A 17,835-nucleotide genomic window follows, 5' to 3' on the forward strand; every position below is an offset into this window, starting at 1 on the left:
CCATATAAGTATTTCGTTATCATAGTAAATGTAGTTATATATAAATATATTCAAATACGTTTAATGCAATTTCTTTAAATTATCAAAAATGAATTTTAGTTATCAAAGTATTTGTCTTCTAACGAGCGTACATATCAAAATATTTAGAGTATAGATTTTTTTGAAGAGGTTGTATCGAATTTAGTGTTTCCAAAGTCCTAAAATGTTATGTTATTCCAATACGAGTGAAAATATCCGGACATATTAAACGTCGTCGGTATCCAATATTTAATAATTTCCTTCTTGACCAAATCGTTGAATTGTTGGTAATTTTCAATGTAGTTCGTCAGTACGACATGAAGAATGTATTGGCAGAATTTTTGCAAAGAAGAGTATTTCAATGGTTATTGATTGTAACATATATTGACACACACAGAGTGACACACACTTACAGAGTACAGACACAGATACACACTCATGTGTACACACAAACAAACACACACATACGCGCGCACGAACGCAGTCATATTTTATTTAAACTCTGTCACATGTGTTTAGTACTGAAAATTAATGTCGACGGCATCTGTTAGCAGCTCCATGCACGTTCTGTTGGTTTCTTGCGTGTGGAAAAAAAAAGATTAAAAAAATCAACTACTTACTAATGGATCTCGCTAATAGTATTGGAATGACGGATACCATCTGCTCAGTTTCAAATTCAATGTCAAAGCTAGGTTTGTGTATATTCTACTCTATATTTCACAATAAAGACCAGGTTAATACATATAAGCAAGGTTATTGATACTCAGATTGTGTTTCACTATCAATATGTTTGATTGTGAATAGGTTGAATTCTATACGTGGGTCTCAATTCGTCAACGTGCTAACTGTCGTCCCATGATAGGTTCGAATTCTATAACAGATTTTTGCGTGTGATTTTGTAGTGTAACTGTACTCTGTACTGTATTTTGGTTTGGTTTAGGGTCTACATTTAACTGTGTAGATGTTGGTTACGTGTCGGGACTGCCTGGCTGATATCAAAGCACAATAAATAAACAAGCAAGCAAGCAAGCAAGCAAACAAACAAACAAACGAACGAACGAATGAAAGAGCAAACAAACAATCAATCAATCAATCAATCAATCAATCAATCAATCAATAACTAAATGCACTATATGCTATGTTATAACTTATATTTTTATGTCGATTCTATATTTGAATTTATGGTTTTGATGACCATTTACGGTGATATTCATGGCCATCGATTTGTGTCCCGAAAAATAAAACAACAACAACCCCTTCCCCCCCAAAAAAACCCCAACAACATAAAACAAAACAACAAAGAAAGCAAAACAACAACAACAACAACAACAACAACAACAACGGCGACGACGACGACGACGACGACGACGACGACGACGACGACGTTGACGACGACGACGACGACGACGACGACGACGACGACGATAAATGAACAAAACAAATATGTTTTCACTCTGGGCTATTTATTTTGATTGAGTATAAAGTGATGAGAAATAAGTGACAGGAGGTTTCTTTTAAAAAAATTCTATTTCTGCACAACTTTTGACGTATCATTTTCACTGTCAGGACATTTTGACTCCGCGATTAGTTTTTGACGATTGGATGGGGTACTTAACAGGTGATAGTAATTGAAAGTGAAGGCAATATTAATTAATGTCAGCAACTACCACATACAAACCAAATTTGCATGAAAAATCAAATTTTCGTGTATCGTCACATTTTGAAAACGTTTACAAGGGCTGGGAGCAAGGATTATACGCGATAAAGAACAACCACAGTATGGAAAATCCAAACTTTTCATCATATTACACATACACTTTGTTGTAGTACTATTTTGTAAATTTTTGAATTGCTACATTGTGTTTGCTATAATTTCAATCACGTATCGAATTATAAAACGGCAATTTGTGAGCGAATACAGATTCTCATACCAAAGGAAAATTGATATAAATGTACGTTTGTTTCTGATAACATGACTTCAGTAATTAGGGTAGGTAGGTCGTAATTTTATTTCATTTTACTTTAAATTACTGTGACCCCAAGATGATATACTTGTCGTTCACAATACGTCATTGAGCGTGTCAAAGGTGTTGAAGGAATGACTGTTATAGACTAAAAAGACCCGGTTTCTCTCTGGAATACGGTTAAGAAACGTGCCCACTGCACGGATGAGGCAAAGACATGGAATTGTACACGAAAATATAAATATTATCATTTTATCTTTTTGCATGAAAGGGGCGGGGCTTAAACTAAGGTCAGTCGGGTACGGAAACACGCTATTTTTGTATTTGGCCCTATCGACAGGAATTGCTTGATAAAAATAATTTTTTCTGTCTCAAATGTTTTCCAAAAAAGACGATTTGATTCATGGTAAAGTGTAGCTTCTTTTTTTCAAATGCATATTTTATAGATTTAATGTGGTATGACGAAGCAATTTTTTTCCTTTAACCAAACCACTGAGACTGCTCATCACTATACGACAGTTACTGCTAGTTAGACCAAGAGCCTAACGGTTCTACATTCAGGTATTTAGTAACATTTATTAACATAGCTGCCAATAACACTCGTATGCGTACCAGTAGATTCAAAAGTGAGACAAGTTTGGCAATATATATGTACATATACTTCGATTAACCCAGGTAAATTTACCGAGCACTCTTACACAGATACTGATAGCAAACAATTCGGGGAAAACTTCAACATACTAGACAATTATTCAGAATGATGAACTTTTTAAAAACAAAATCATAATAATTCGTTATAGCATACAATTATTATAAGTTGTACAGTTGGTAGGATATATACGAAACCTAAATCGTCACGAGAAAAGTTGAAATTGTATCCCATCAAAACAATTTCAATATATTTTATCTCACAAACACAGTATGATTTTAGTGATCTGAGTTTTTGTGTATCTTCAGCACTGAAACCATAGATGTACGTTGGAGAAGAGATTTCATTTCGCTAACGTGTATGCTGAGATACACCAACATAAATTTTACAATGAACAATATGGTGTCATTTCAGAGTATGATTTCAAAGACTCTTGTGGAAAATGACAGTAAAATCAGTGTTGACAGTTTGCTGCCATCAGGATTATCTTAAGTGCATTCCAAGGCTGTGTTGTATTGTACATGTATTTGACCATTGTAATGAGCTAGGAAATCTGTAAAGTCAAATAATCCACTAATGTAAAAACCATACTGATTTAAGCCTCGTATCATCAAAAACAACATAAGGTAAGTTCCTTGAACAGGGGATGATTTTCGTAAACGAATTAATATTATTTTCATGGATTGCTTGCAATATGTTGCATAGTAACAACCTTAGCAATGAAAACTTCTAGATATGAAGAGTGGAACCCCCGTAATACCAAAAGTAAATATATTGACAAGAATTTCACCAAATGAGGCATAATTATCACTCGATCGAAGACAGCTACCGGTAGCTAAGTATATGTGAGTATACATGTGTTTACTTCATCTTGTTTAAGTGGAAATTTATCTGAATCTAAATATGGTCTGATACATTGTTTAAAACAGTTATTTCTTGCCTTGTTAATACATGTTCTACCATTGCTTATAAGGCTCTTCCCTTCCCCGGTCTTCCCAAAACTTTAAAAAAAAGTGCATTTTTGTGTTCATTTCGGGGAAATAACATTGTTAAGTTTCAGGGTTTATTCATGTAGTTTGTTTTTCTGTTTCAAACATGTTATGTAGCAAGACGTGTATTTCATCCTCATAATATACGATGACCATGTTACAATTAATACTGTATCAACAACTAATTATAAAATTATAGAAATTGACAACTTTTTGGCAGTGACAAATTGACAATGTCACTCCAATGTTTGATCAAGGCCAATTCAAAAAGTAGCAAACATTTCAAAATCGCTGATCCAAAGCGTCCACATTTCTACATGAATCTTCACATCCTATAGCCTCTCCCAGCGGTAGGACATAGCGATAGACACAATCGGCAAGCGACTGCTAGAGACTATACGCTGTGTATTAGATTCTCCGAACATGAATAGTATATTCCCCATGGCACTCTCAAATATGCAACCCCCGCACAAAAAACAAAAACAAACAACATTGTCTGTTTAATGTAGGAGAAGTAAACTGCATTCACTTTGTCCTAACCATTTATGTACAAATATCTCGACCCGTAAAATGAACGTCAAGTTCTTTTTAAACCTCATGATATCTCATTTTTGTACACCCTTCTTCTGTGACAACTTCCCCTTGTCATGATAACTTACTCCTTGTATTGTGCACGAGTGACATCTGTGTTAGCCTTGGATGGACCACCCTGTAAAATCAAGAGATTTTGAGCGTGTTAGGCTGATCTGGTAAATAGAGAAAGTGTACCTGAGTTGCCTTTGTCATAGATTATTTCATTGCTTGTAGCGTGTGGATGAGGAACAGTCACGTGCAGAGTGACGAATATTTTAGTCTATATTAATGTTGTATGCATGGTGGATGATCACAGACACACATGGTCATCCCACATTATTTGATCGTTAATGATGGAGTGATGCTTGCAGGTCGACTTTAGCATGTCTAGATACTACCAGACCAGAAAGCCTATAGCGTATCAATTTGGCGGCACTATATGTTTTACATCTCCTACAATTATTTTGTTATGAAATAGACACATACAAAATAGAGACACTTATAGTGTACATGTTCATGGAATGTTATATTTGATCTCACTGACCACAAATAAACAGTTTTGTATTTGAACCTTCCATGTTTCATCCGATAGTGACGTTGATTTGTGTTCATAGTGACATGTTGGGGAGCTATCTGTGTATGTAGTTTGTTTTATGTACAGCTAAAATGATGTAGGCCTGGTGATTCACTCATGTAACATGACATTTATTACACACTCTCAGACAACTTCTAATGCAAGTTACACAATTATATAGGTGCCGTGCACAGTGGGGATATTTACAAGTAGTCAAGTTTAAATGTTGATCATCAGTTAGAAAAGAAATATCTGCAGCCATTAATATCATCAAGTCCATGTGTAATTTTTTCATTAGAAGCCTGTTTTACTGCTCTGTAAAAGAATAGCAATGCTTATCAATGTTCAATGTGATTGGGAAAAGGGTCCTGCTGTGTTTATTGTGTCTGTTATATATTGTTAGTCTAGAGTTGAAATGTGTCTATCTTTATATCAAAAACCAAATTTCCCTGAAGTGAAACGCCAAGACTACATCATTTTAGCTGTAATTTGTAACAAACTACAAGTTGTGCAAAACGTAAACAAACATCGTGCAGCCTTGACTCTAGTTTGGGTGTAACACGTTCTGTTAGTGTAACATATCTTTTTTTTATCACAGAAGTGTACCATACCATACCATACCATACAATAACCATGGACGTGAAGTTAGTTGTGTTTCTGTGTGCCTTGTCGTTCACGTGTGTTTATAGTGAAGACTCCGAATTCGATGGGGTAGGTAGATCTATGTGACGAAAATCAACTCTTCCAATTTATACTACTATTTAAAAGTTTTGTTCATTCTTCTGATATTGAGATCCTTCGGTTTCATAAATTGCACCATTGCACTGGAAACTGTCATTCCTTGTACCCATATTGTAGTCACATCTGTCCATATTGGACAACCATTAAATGTAATGCTTAGTATTGGCTAATCCAAAATTTCAAAGTGGTCACCTTTCCAAAACTCTGAAAAGAGCTTTGATAATATGCAAACCTGGCTTAGAATAAACAGGAGCGAGACATAATTGGCTACAATACAAATATTTAAATCTCTAAATTAAGCCATTGCCCAAACAATGCTGAAGCGATCGTTATATTATATGAATTGTGAAGCTCCTCATTCTGTTTAATCCCATGATATCTCAACCATGTATAGGAGCACTGAGGTCTTATAAGTCAGATTTGTCAAGTTCATAACACAATATTAGAGAGTTCACACGGCATATGAATAACGAATATGATATTTCTGGTACGTAGGCAATATACATTGTACAGCGGAAGTACAATGTAGTGTCTAAGTCCGCACGTCACTTCCGCTTACGGGCAGAGAAGTTTGGATCGAGGTTTTCTCCCATCCCGATAAGTAAAAGTGAATGAAACAAACACATTTTATCATGTTTAAACATTCATATCTTTGTTAAACATAGTGAAATCACAGGGTTATATACTTTCCCTTTAAAGAGAAAATCAGTCCTACCTTTGTTCCCAGCTAGTGCATGTCTTGTATACCATGTGCGTGAGTATACCACAATTTGAATACATATAAAGTGGCCATATGGATGAGGATTTATATGTATAATGTTATCATGGCTCCCTACTTAAAAAATCAACATGAAAACAACATTGACCAAATCTGTGTTTGTAACGATTTTATGTTGCAAAATGCTAAGATGTATAAAAATAAGTTTGTTTTTGTAAGCACAACTTAACAAACATTTTGTGTAATTAATTAATCGTTACAATTTTTGCGACCAATCCACGTATTAATTCTCTTTTCTTTCTGTTTATCCCGAAAGGCACCTCAAGGTACGTGTAAAGTTTACTTTGCTAATTAAGTGAATGTCTTAGTGATCTCTTTTCTGACGATGGGTAACTAGAAAATCTGGACTGTAGACGAGAGGAACCGAGGTTTACTGTATTGATTACGCTCGTCCGAGTCACGGTAATCGGGCTGTCTCGGATTACCTCGTCTCGATCCGTGGTTCTGTTTCTCCCCGAACAAATTGTCACCGTCTGCTACAAAGTGCCAATAGTCCGTTACATCTTAGTTGGAGGGGGAGGGGGGTGGAGGGGGGGGGGGCGGATGTAGTTAAATGTTCTTAGAATTTGTGTACAACACTGTTTATCAGTGTCTGTCTGTCTGTCTGTCTGTCTGTCAGACTGTCTGTCTGTCAGTCTCTCTGTCTCTCTGTCTGTCTGACTGACTGACTGACTGACTGTCTGTCTGTCTGTCAGGTCTTTTCCCCAGACTGACTGACTTTTTGTTTGTTTGTTTGTTTGTTTGTTTGTTTGTTTGTTTGTTTGTTTGTCTGTGGGTGTTGTTGCCAGATGTACATTTATTTATGGTTGGCCTGTTATCAGTTGTAAAAGAACACCGATGAAGTTCAAGTGCGTTTATTGTTAGATTGATTTCTTTGTCCAAGATTGCAAATCATGCTGTTGTTATGTCTACAGCTAATTAACCACTTCTCCTATTCGCATCACGCCACCATGATCTTTGATTTTCGTTTGTCGGTCTTTGCTTTTGCAGTTGTAATTGATATACAGCTTTGAAAGTGGTGCTGTTTGGTTATTTTCTTGTCTCTGAATGCAAATTTATTATCCAGAATGAACGATTATTGTCTGTATGTACGTATGTATGTATGTATGTATGTATGTATGTATGTATGTATGTCTGTCTGTCTGTCTGTCTGTCTGTCTGTCTGTCTGTCTGTCTGTCTGTCTGTCTGTCTGTCTGTCTGTCTGTCTGTCTGTCTGTCCGTCCGTCCGTCCGTCCGTCCGTCCGTCCGTCCGTCCGTCCGTCCGTCCGCCCGCCCGCCCGCCCGCCCGGCCTAAGCTCTATGTGATATTTGATGTAATTTGCATAATTCGTTATGAATTATAAATCATAAATTCTTTATAAAGCTATTAATTAAGTTATTTATTTAATATCTTAATAACTTTATGAAGCATGTTATGACTTGAATTCTCAACATCCTACAAATTTGTAAATGTATAAACGTATTACATAATCATTTTACTATCTTTCTTGCAATAGTTGTCACTGTTAAAGTGCGTTTGCTTGGTTGCGGCAAAGGTAGACTAAGAGACATCGTGACGTTCCGCCCTCACCCGGGGTTGGCCGATGTGTGAGGGCGCCGCGTCACGGCGTACCTTGCAGTCTAACGTACGGTAAAGGCGACACTTCTAAGTAATCTTTGTAAAAACGAACGTTTACGTCACGCAGCCATAGGCTTATTCGGAGCAAACCTTTTTTTTTTGCCAGGGTCGTGCAAGTTAGAACTCTCTCCAGGCTGCGACTGTAGGGTCTACCACTTCTTTTGCGGACAGAGCGACGGTAACCAACCTTACTACTTTAAGGCAAGGCAATATTGTAGACAAAATTACGACGGCTTGGTAAGATTGGAGAGTGCCCAGGAACAAAATGCAGTCGCTGGGTACATCCAGGCTAATGGTTTAGACAGCAATGATTGTATTCCCGGAAAGGGCTTCTGGATAGGTTTGGACGATAAAAGGTCAGAAGGTGACTTTGTTTGGTTAGACAATACCATACGCCAAGGTTTGTGTACCAGTGGCTACGAAAATTGGGCAAAGCGAGAACCAAATAATAACACCAAGAAAAGTGCACTAGGCCAAGACTGTGTCCAATTGTGGTGAGTATGTTACTTCTAATATTTGACATAACAGTATAATTACACTATATTGGATCGTTCGTTAGCGCTTGTCTTCCAAGAAGTCTAGTGAGGGGCAGCCCCGTCATGGGCTTCGCGTGAGTGCAATCTCGACTGAGGAAACTGGAGTGACCGGGGAATTAAATAGCATGTATGGTGTAACAGCAGTCGAGTCCAACTTGAGCAACACCCTTCGCACTCAGAAACTCAGAAAATGACTCGCAGTGGACAGCGAGCGACTTAACCACTCGGACACTGATGATAAACGCCGTTGATAAGACATAGTGACGATAACTATGGGAAAAAGTCGGAGAAGCGAAATAAATTTGTTCGAAATGTAATGAAAGTAGTGCAAGGAAATCAAACCAAAAATAGATGGTTTAGCAATGAAATGCAAGTTGAGTTGTACATGCATGTGGGATTAGGGTCGATTTGGCTTAGAAAAGAAACTAGTATAGTTGTCAGGCAGATCTTAAGGAAAATGTTGATGCTGAACAAATGATTCTAATCCTTATGGTTCCTCTGATATTAAAGATAGCATTCGTGCCAACACCTGGAATTATTTAATCATAAGCCTTTAGCATTACAGTTTGCATTACCACACATAAAACTGATTTTTGCAAATTTCTCTCCAAAACAGGTTCCGAGGTAAGAGAAATGGACAATGGGATGATGAATACTGTAACTACCGTCCAAAAGGCGCCGTGTGTGAACAGCGCGGTAAGTTCTTAAACTCGGAGCTGGTACTTCTGGTTTTTTTTATCAAGCTTGTTTTGTAGCAAAATTGTCATTTATCGCGGGATTTCAATATAGCAATGACAATAATAGCCAACCAGTTTATGTTCGTCGATGAATAACTTCAGTAGTTTCATGTGAGGATAACAAATATTCGTGCAAGTTGACGTGTGTTCACATCTGTCGAGGGTGGGGTGGGGTGGGGTGGGGGTGGGGGTGACGGCGGTGGCAAATATGTTTTTCAGCCTTTCTGTCTTGAGTATTATTTTGATGGGGGGGGGTACTATATTTTGATAGGGGTGTAGTGTTTTGATACTGTTCGAGACCAGGTTTGAATTTGCAAGTTGCTGATTTGAGCCTAGCCGCTATCGTCTGTTTGTGAATGACTGAACTTGAAGTCCTTCTGCAAGATTTGAACCGCGATACTCACAGTATAGTCTATAAGGTACGCCGTGACGGGGCGCCCTCACATATCGGCCAACCCCTACCAAATGTATATATATATATATATATATATATATATATATATATATATATATATATATATATATATATATATGTTGAGGATAACAAATGTTGATGTACATCTCCTGACGAGTGATTTACTCACGAAACAGGCTTGTAGAGACGAAAAACCCGACTTGATTTTCTTCTACCCTCAACATATACTCCGCTCTGCGTGCAGACGTATCGAGCACTGTACTACGGATAAACTTACCACTGACTTCATATATATATATATATATATATATATATATATATATATATATATATATATATATATATATATATATATATATATATATATATATATATATATATAATCAAAGTGAGTTGGTTGGAACTTGAGGTGCTAAGTTGTAACTCCGAGTTTCACGCTCAATGCGTTCACGCTCAATGCGTTGTCTGATGAACGCATTGAGCGTAAAACTCGGAGTTTCAACTTAGCACCTCAAGTTCCAACCAACTCACTTTGATTATTCCCGCCCTGCTTACCCAAGCATCGAGCACTCTATTCTACGAGTTTGATACTATTTACTATATATATATATATATATATATATATATATATATATATATATATATATATATATATATATATATATATATATATATATATATATATATATATATATATATATATATATATTGTACTTACTGAAGCACCCTTGACAACGACTTGCAGTTATCTGAACTCAAATCAAACCTGGTACGAAGACATATCTCATAAGCGATCCGATGACGTAACTTTAATTTTATCCTATGTATATCAAAAAATGTTCAGCAAATCCATACAATGCAATCAGCTGTTCTAACAATGCCAGAAGACAATTGTAACGTTTAATGCATTCGTTAACTTTACCATTATACTGGAATGTGGTTTTTACGTTAAGCATTAAGTATATATAAAGGTTATGAACTCGGCGTGTGCCCCTTTAGCGTTGTAATGATGTACATAATTATACACACACTCTCAACAAATCGGTTAATCAGAGTTCTTGAATTGTTTGCTCTGTTTGCTTTACAGTTCCACACTGCAATTATGCTGATTATGATATTGATGCATCAACCATTCCCGACTGTTTGATGACATCATATATGGAATAATTATCCATTCGCGGTTTTTAAAGTTGAGTGGAAAACACTGGGCGACTTTGGTACAATCCTATATCTATGTTAACGAAACGTATCGCTGATTGCACTTTGATGAGGCTCTGGTTACCCCATCTAGGGGGAAATATCAATTGAACGACAACTTTCATCTTTCATCTTACATGGCATTGCTTTTAGTCTGTAATTTGATTTCTTAGGCACTGAATAAACCATTGCATTGAAAAAGGACCTAAGTGTGTTAGTATTTATATTGTAAACTTTAACACTCATACAAACCTATTTTGCTGTAACATTATACCTTTATTTGCCATACAAGAAATTCTGAATGTTAGCGTTTTATCTCCACTAAAGATTTCAGACTGTTGGTGGTGCGAGTGTAAAATTCTGCTTAATTTAGGGACTGGATTCGCTGTGTTTAATCTACCGCCATGGTACATTGGTATATACAATTCATCAAGAAATTATGCTTGGAATGGTCGGTGTGAATACCCTTAAACTTAATATAAAATGTGACTGTTAAAACCAATGTCGTAATTCATTGTCGCAAATCCACCAGTCCTCCTTGCGGCAAAAGTGGAACAGTCTGAAACAACTACTCTGATTTAACAGAATTCAAATCTACAGTTTTCTTAACAGTTTGACTAACTCACAGGTCAGCATAACTTATGGGTGAATTTTTATTAACTTCAATTGCTTATATTTAATCTTTGGTATATGATTTTATATTGTCATGGTAACTAACTACTTTTGGTGTGTTGTCACTATGGAAACCTATCGTCATTACATGTCACTAGTACTGTTCTGAATAATGAACATGAAGACTTTTCACACACAGTTTATTTAGATCGTGGTATAAACTGTAGTCTTATACAAGACATGTTGATCATACCTCAGAGCACTAGTAGTGGTGAGATGACATAAATACATACATACATACATACATACATACATACATACATACATACATACATACTTTCATGCATGCATACATACATACATACATACATACATACATACATACATACATACATACATGCATGCATGCATGCATACATACATACATACATACATACTTGCATGCATGCATACATACATACATACATACATACATACATACATACATACATACATACATGCATGCATGCATGCATACATGCATACATACATACATACATACATACATACATGCATGCATACATATATAGATACATACATACATACATACATACATACATGCATACATACATACATACATACATACATACATACATACATACACACACACACAGACAGACAGACAGACAGACAGACAGACAGACAGACAGACAGACAGACAGACAGACAGACAGACAGACAGACAGACAGACAGACAGACAGACTCGATCAGATAACCAATTGCAACTAACAGCGACGGATACTGGACCATAGTCTGGATGCTAACATGGTTTCTAACTAAAGACGGGTGTAAATCGTCACGATATTGTTTAGGAACTAGACTAACTGGACCAGTACAATCTTAATTCAATTTTTTTTACATATTTATCGCCGTAGCTCAGAGACGCCTACAATACTAACGAGGCTACCACAGTCACACATACATACACACGACACAAAAGAACTGTACTGTATGTACACGAATAGATTACCATTCTTATGTGAAAGACGTATTAAACAGTACTTGAAATGGTTGTTTTTTCTTCACTTTTTAAGGACCTTGAAATAATTTTAGAATTTTAGGGTTATATGTTCTTAGAGTGATATATGAATGAGGATTGAGAATTTATATTTTGAATTTTATCATCACAGCTTCCTTACTGAAAAATCAATGTGAAACAACATAGAGCAAGTGTGTGTGTGTGTGTGTGTGTGTGTGTGTGTGTGTGTGTGTGTGTGTAAATCACATTCTCGCAAACCAGAGCTGCTGTTATTTCTTCCGCTACACTTCGAATCGAAATAAACAACGTTAAGAACGGTGCCGTTAAAAGGCCGTGGTTTGCGACGATGGTAAATCAACACATTTCAGTACGTACAATAACAAACATTTTATACATTTATGATTTTAAAAAAATCTTTTGCAATTTAGTGAGTTTTGGAAGGGTTGATTTTTAAAGAGTATTAGCTACACTAAACTATAAAGTTTGAGCAACGTATTGTGATTTCAGAATGGGTTTTAAGAAAATAATCGTGTCCCTTGGAAAGAATCGTAATCTCATGTACAAATTCTCATTTACACATCATCCAAACACCCCCCCCCCTCCTCCTCCTCCCCGCAAAAAAAGGAAGAGCACTCTTGGTGACGATCAAACACTGTCGCACAAGCTCAAAAAACGAACATTGTTCGTTTAAAGTCAACCTCCCCCTCCCCCCCCCCCCCCCCCACGGACGTCCACAAGTACGACATCAAACATCTATATATGATGAAAACTGTAGCGGTTACACCACTACGATCGATGTAATGTAAGAACATGATTGTAAACACATCAAAATACTACCAGAATCCCAACATCATATATCATATAGAAGTAAAATTGTATCAACTTATCAACATCTCTGTAAATACAAAAACTGTTATCATTGAAAGAGTGAAAGTTTCCAGTCCGAATTTGGTTAGAAAATGAAGTTCAGCTATCGCATTGACGCAAGACCCCCTCCCTCCTAAGCGAACGAAGTTCGCTCATTGAGCTTGTATGACATTGTGCGATCATCACGTCCCTTGTGTGCCAAACATGCGTGTTAGATCGCCCTCTTTGACAGGTTACCAAGTTACTTAGCTTTCGTTTCCTCATCACAACTATACATGTAATCGCTCGAGATGTTTTCCAAAAGATATATATTTTTCGTTTGCGTTTCGTTACATGATTCTGCTAGAGTATGGCTGGCTCTCTGTCTGTCTGTCTGTCTTGCTTGCTCTGTCTTGCTTGCTCTGTCTGTCTGTCTGTCTGTCTGTCTGTCTGTCTGTCTGTCTGTCTGTATGTCTGTCTGTATGACCCTCTCCCTGTCTTTGTCTGTCTGTCTGTCTGTCTGCCTGTCTGTCTGTCTGTCTGTCTGTCTGTCTGACCCTCTCCCTGTCTCTGTCTGTCTGTCTGTCTGTCTGTCTGTCTGTCTGTCTGTCTGTCTGTCTGCCTCTCTCTCTCTCTCTCTCTCTCTCTCTCTCTCTCTCTCTCTCTCTCTCTCTCTCTCTCTCTCTCTCTCTCTCCCCCTCTCTTTCTCTATCTCGTGTATTATTTTTAATACGTTACTAAGTAACGATTGATTTACATGTTAGTCCAGCCCGCTACTCAAACACACAGACACAATTAATGAACTTTAGACATGGCGATTCTAATATTTCTCTCGAATCTAATACAAATATTTTTCGCATGGGGAAATAAATGATGTGAAAGTCATGACATTTGATAAAATATAAATAACTGATTTTATTTCCTCTAGATATCCTGGGAAAAACACAACTTTAACATGGTATACACTCTATCAATCCAACTTGAGTATCAGCATCAAACAGCTATAGACAAATAAAGTTATTAATAAGATAAAATTCAATGAAAGAAAACACAAAAAGTCAAAATACTAGCGTTACGTTAGTTCAGTTTAAAAACGATATTTAGTTTTCAAGTAAAGGAGATTTTGAGTCCAGTCACAGCTGGCATGAATATATAAACAATGGATATATAAACTATTGTTTTCATTTTTTAGTGGCCATGACTAACACAGTGTATTCAGCAGTCATCAGCTAAGGGCTTTGGCTTTGGTAAACACTGGCAGAAATAACCACCCGCGAGTTAAAGTAGTTTGCAGTTTGTTTGATCAGGTGACCACAATTCTCTGATGTTTTAACAAAGGCGAGGCTAATTTCGTCATAGTTAAGTCACTAAACGCCACATTCACCACCTCTGCATCGCGTGACTTCCCTAAAGATGTGAGATTGATATGAGTATGCAAACCATCACGAACACAACCGCTGTACACGGCAGGGAGTAGGTGATTCTTGTTATGCAAATAACGATGATGCATAATTATATGTGATGACATTACCAGTGCCCTTAAAAATAAGCCCGTCTATTGTTTCTCCCTAACCTGTATGGACATAAGGATTAAGACATTACCTGATTGTAAGATAGAAATGGTAGATACACTAAAGTTCTTGGTGACATAAGCATATATAATTAGCACCTTGACTGTTTGCATACCCAGAATTCCTTACCCCTTGTGTCTTTCCATGATGGATTTGAATAATCTGATTGATATCATTTTGAGAATTCACAAGATACAGATGTTGTGAAATTTGACTTTTGTGACTGACTGGCCCTGCCTCACTCATTTTTGTTGTCACTTCCTACTGAGCAAAGATTTTGATTCTGTTACTAGAATTATCAGCTACGATAACTTTACCAACTGGATCATCATCCGTGACGCATACAGCACATGGCTCAAATACACCATCCTCGTCACTATCAATGCGGCAGACAAATTTTCCATCTGCTTGAAATTTCACTACCCTGTTATTGCCTCTGTCTGCAACATACACGTAGCCATGTTTGTCGAGACACACGCCAACTGGGGATTTCAGCTGACCATCACCACTTCCCTCATTACCAAATGAATACAGGAATTGGTTATCAGTATTGAATACTTGCACTCGGTGATTGCAGTATTCCAATACATAGATATAACCCCTGGCGTCTATACAAATCGAAGAAGGGCTATAGAATTCCCTATATTTGACACCCTTAGAGCCAAATGACTTGATAAACATACCATGTTGGCTGAATATCTGAATACAGTTTCTAAGTTGATCTCCCACATAGACCAACCCAGTGACGGGACTTAATGCGATAGCTACAGGCAGTGTAAATCTGCCTCTTCCAAAGCATCTGAGGACTTCGCCATTCGCTTCACAGACAACCACCGGGTTCAATCCACGCTTATCGTCCACCGCTATGAAAATATTTCCATTGTCAGCAATAGCTGCATCAAATGGATGAAAATCTGATACATTATCCCTGGACCTTGAAAATTTATACATGTTTAGGGAGTCTCCTTTTTGGCTGAAGGTCTGTAATCGGTTATTCGTATATTCACAAACTAAAACATTTCCATTCTGGGTCATATTTATGCCATTTACATTTGACAGCTGTCCGACCCCTGACCCTGACTCTGCAAACATGGCCACTAACCCTTTCTTTGGAAACACTTGAACCTTAAGTGGTGACCCCTGTACGTGCTTGTTGTTGACAGATACAGAGAGTTGGTGTTCTCCCCGGATCTTTCCACGAGTTGTCAAAGTTGCTGTTCCATCTTTGTTATCATGTACACTAACTGTTTCTACATTGTTATCAGGACTCTTCAGAACAGCACCAAGCCTGTCAGGGGTCACCTTTTTCAATTGAGTGTCCATGGTTACCGTAACAGTGATGTCCTCATCAACTCTAACACTCTCCTGGTTGGCAGTAGTCACTCTGTACATTTCGGCGGCTTCAGTCACCATCTCTCCTACAACTGTCTCTCTACAGAAATCTTTGCATGGTTTGAACTCCATGTAGTCGTCCTCTGCTGGGTCGCTTTGAGTCTCAACTTGCAGGATTTCTGCCATTTGAGTTGAGATGCCTTTCTTTGCAGACATCATTTGCGCAGCGCTCCCATAACTCACGAGTGTTTCTGTGTACTCTCTTGCATTCGTCAGGTCGTCCTCAGCTATGTCGAGTCCCTTTAGCTGGGCTGTCAAGTTCAATCTCCTGCTATCATATTCATCTTTCAACTCTCTCAGAAGTTTATTTCTGTTTCCCTGTATCATACAAGTCACTTCCTGGGTTAGTTTGGAAACATGGTTTTCAATTGTTTCTTGTTCTGTCTTGAAACATTCGTCTAAAGATTTCAACATTTGTTCTATTGATAGTTTACTGTTTTTTGCTTCTGTTTCCTTGACCTTCACCTTGTCTAGCATGTCCGTGAGACAGTTTCTGTAATCGCTTGCTGCATCTTTCACACATCTGTATTTGTGCTCTGGTCTTGGGTGGTCTAGGGCAGTGCAATTCAGACAAATCATTACGTCACACGTGGTACAGAAGAATTTCAATTCAAAGGTCTCGTGTCTAGAGCAGTACATGGGAGGTTGTACCGAGGCTGGGTCGTCGCACTTTGCAGCAATGTAATCATCCAGCGCTATCAAACGATGGGATTTGGTCAGAGGTAAACGCTGATGTGTACGTACGCAGTTATCACACAGAGAAACGGCACACTCAACACAGCGCGTTGTACTCTCTCCATATTCACACCCCATACACTTCGTCGATTCTGGCTCACTTTCTTCTCGTTTGTTGAAGGTTTCAACCAATTCATTTAGAAAGAAATTAGTGCCAATACCTTCAACGCCATCATCAGAGAGTGGGTGTGTCCTCATACAAATCGAGCAGGTTATGGAATTTTCCTTCACCAGCTTGACCAGACAAGGCGTACAGAAGTTGTGAAGACACGGTAGACATTTAGCGTCCTTGTATCGTTCAGTACAGATAGTACAGAGGAGGAAATTCTTGCCAATCTTGTCGAGAAATTGGAGCTCCTTCGAAGCCATGATGTACACCTGTCCCTTTGTTGCGAAATAAGTCGTGTTTTCACCCAGTAAGGTAGTTTGAATATTAACTTTGATATGATCACGCCACTCTGTGCTGTCAACGGAGGTACAAATATAGCCTATTTTATCAGAGACGTATTTGGCAGGCTCTATGAGTGCGAAGCAGCAGCTGTTTGATATTGGTGTGTTGCGCATGTCCCTTTGAAATTCTCGCATAGGTTTGGAGACCTCATAGAGATGAAGAATTCTATAAACAGCTCTAAAGTGAATGTCTCCACATACCCTATTAACCACTGTACAATAAAATGAAGGATATTTTCTATATTTTTGACAATGTGGTACTCTGATGAAAATCAAAATGACAAAAAAAGATCGATAAATAAATGCCAACCATATGAATTTATCGTATACAGATAGGAAAATAAAGTTCATCGAACTATACTGCCCACATCACATGGCGGAGTGATTTATCACCATGATTCATCATGTGCAGTCATGTGA

General features: G+C 37.7%; 1 protein-coding gene across 1 annotated transcript; it reads left to right on the forward strand.

Annotated features, from left to right (window-relative positions):
• The first annotated feature begins 5,400 nt into the window (after positions 1–5,400).
• LOC144440663 (C-type lectin mosGCTL-1-like) lies at positions 5,401–10,760 on the forward strand. The gene is made up of 4 exons (XM_078130048.1): positions 5,401–5,478; positions 8,077–8,399; positions 9,058–9,137; positions 10,681–10,760. Exons 1-4 carry the CDS (start codon positions 5,401–5,403, stop codon positions 10,758–10,760), a joined length of 561 nt encoding a protein of 186 aa, XP_077986174.1.
• Positions 10,761–17,835: the final 7,075 nt, after the last annotated feature.

Source organism: Glandiceps talaboti, chromosome 10, assembly GCF_964340395.1.
Source record: "Glandiceps talaboti chromosome 10, keGlaTala1.1, whole genome shotgun sequence".
In the NCBI taxonomy this organism is placed as follows: domain Eukaryota; kingdom Metazoa; phylum Hemichordata; class Enteropneusta; family Spengelidae; genus Glandiceps; species Glandiceps talaboti.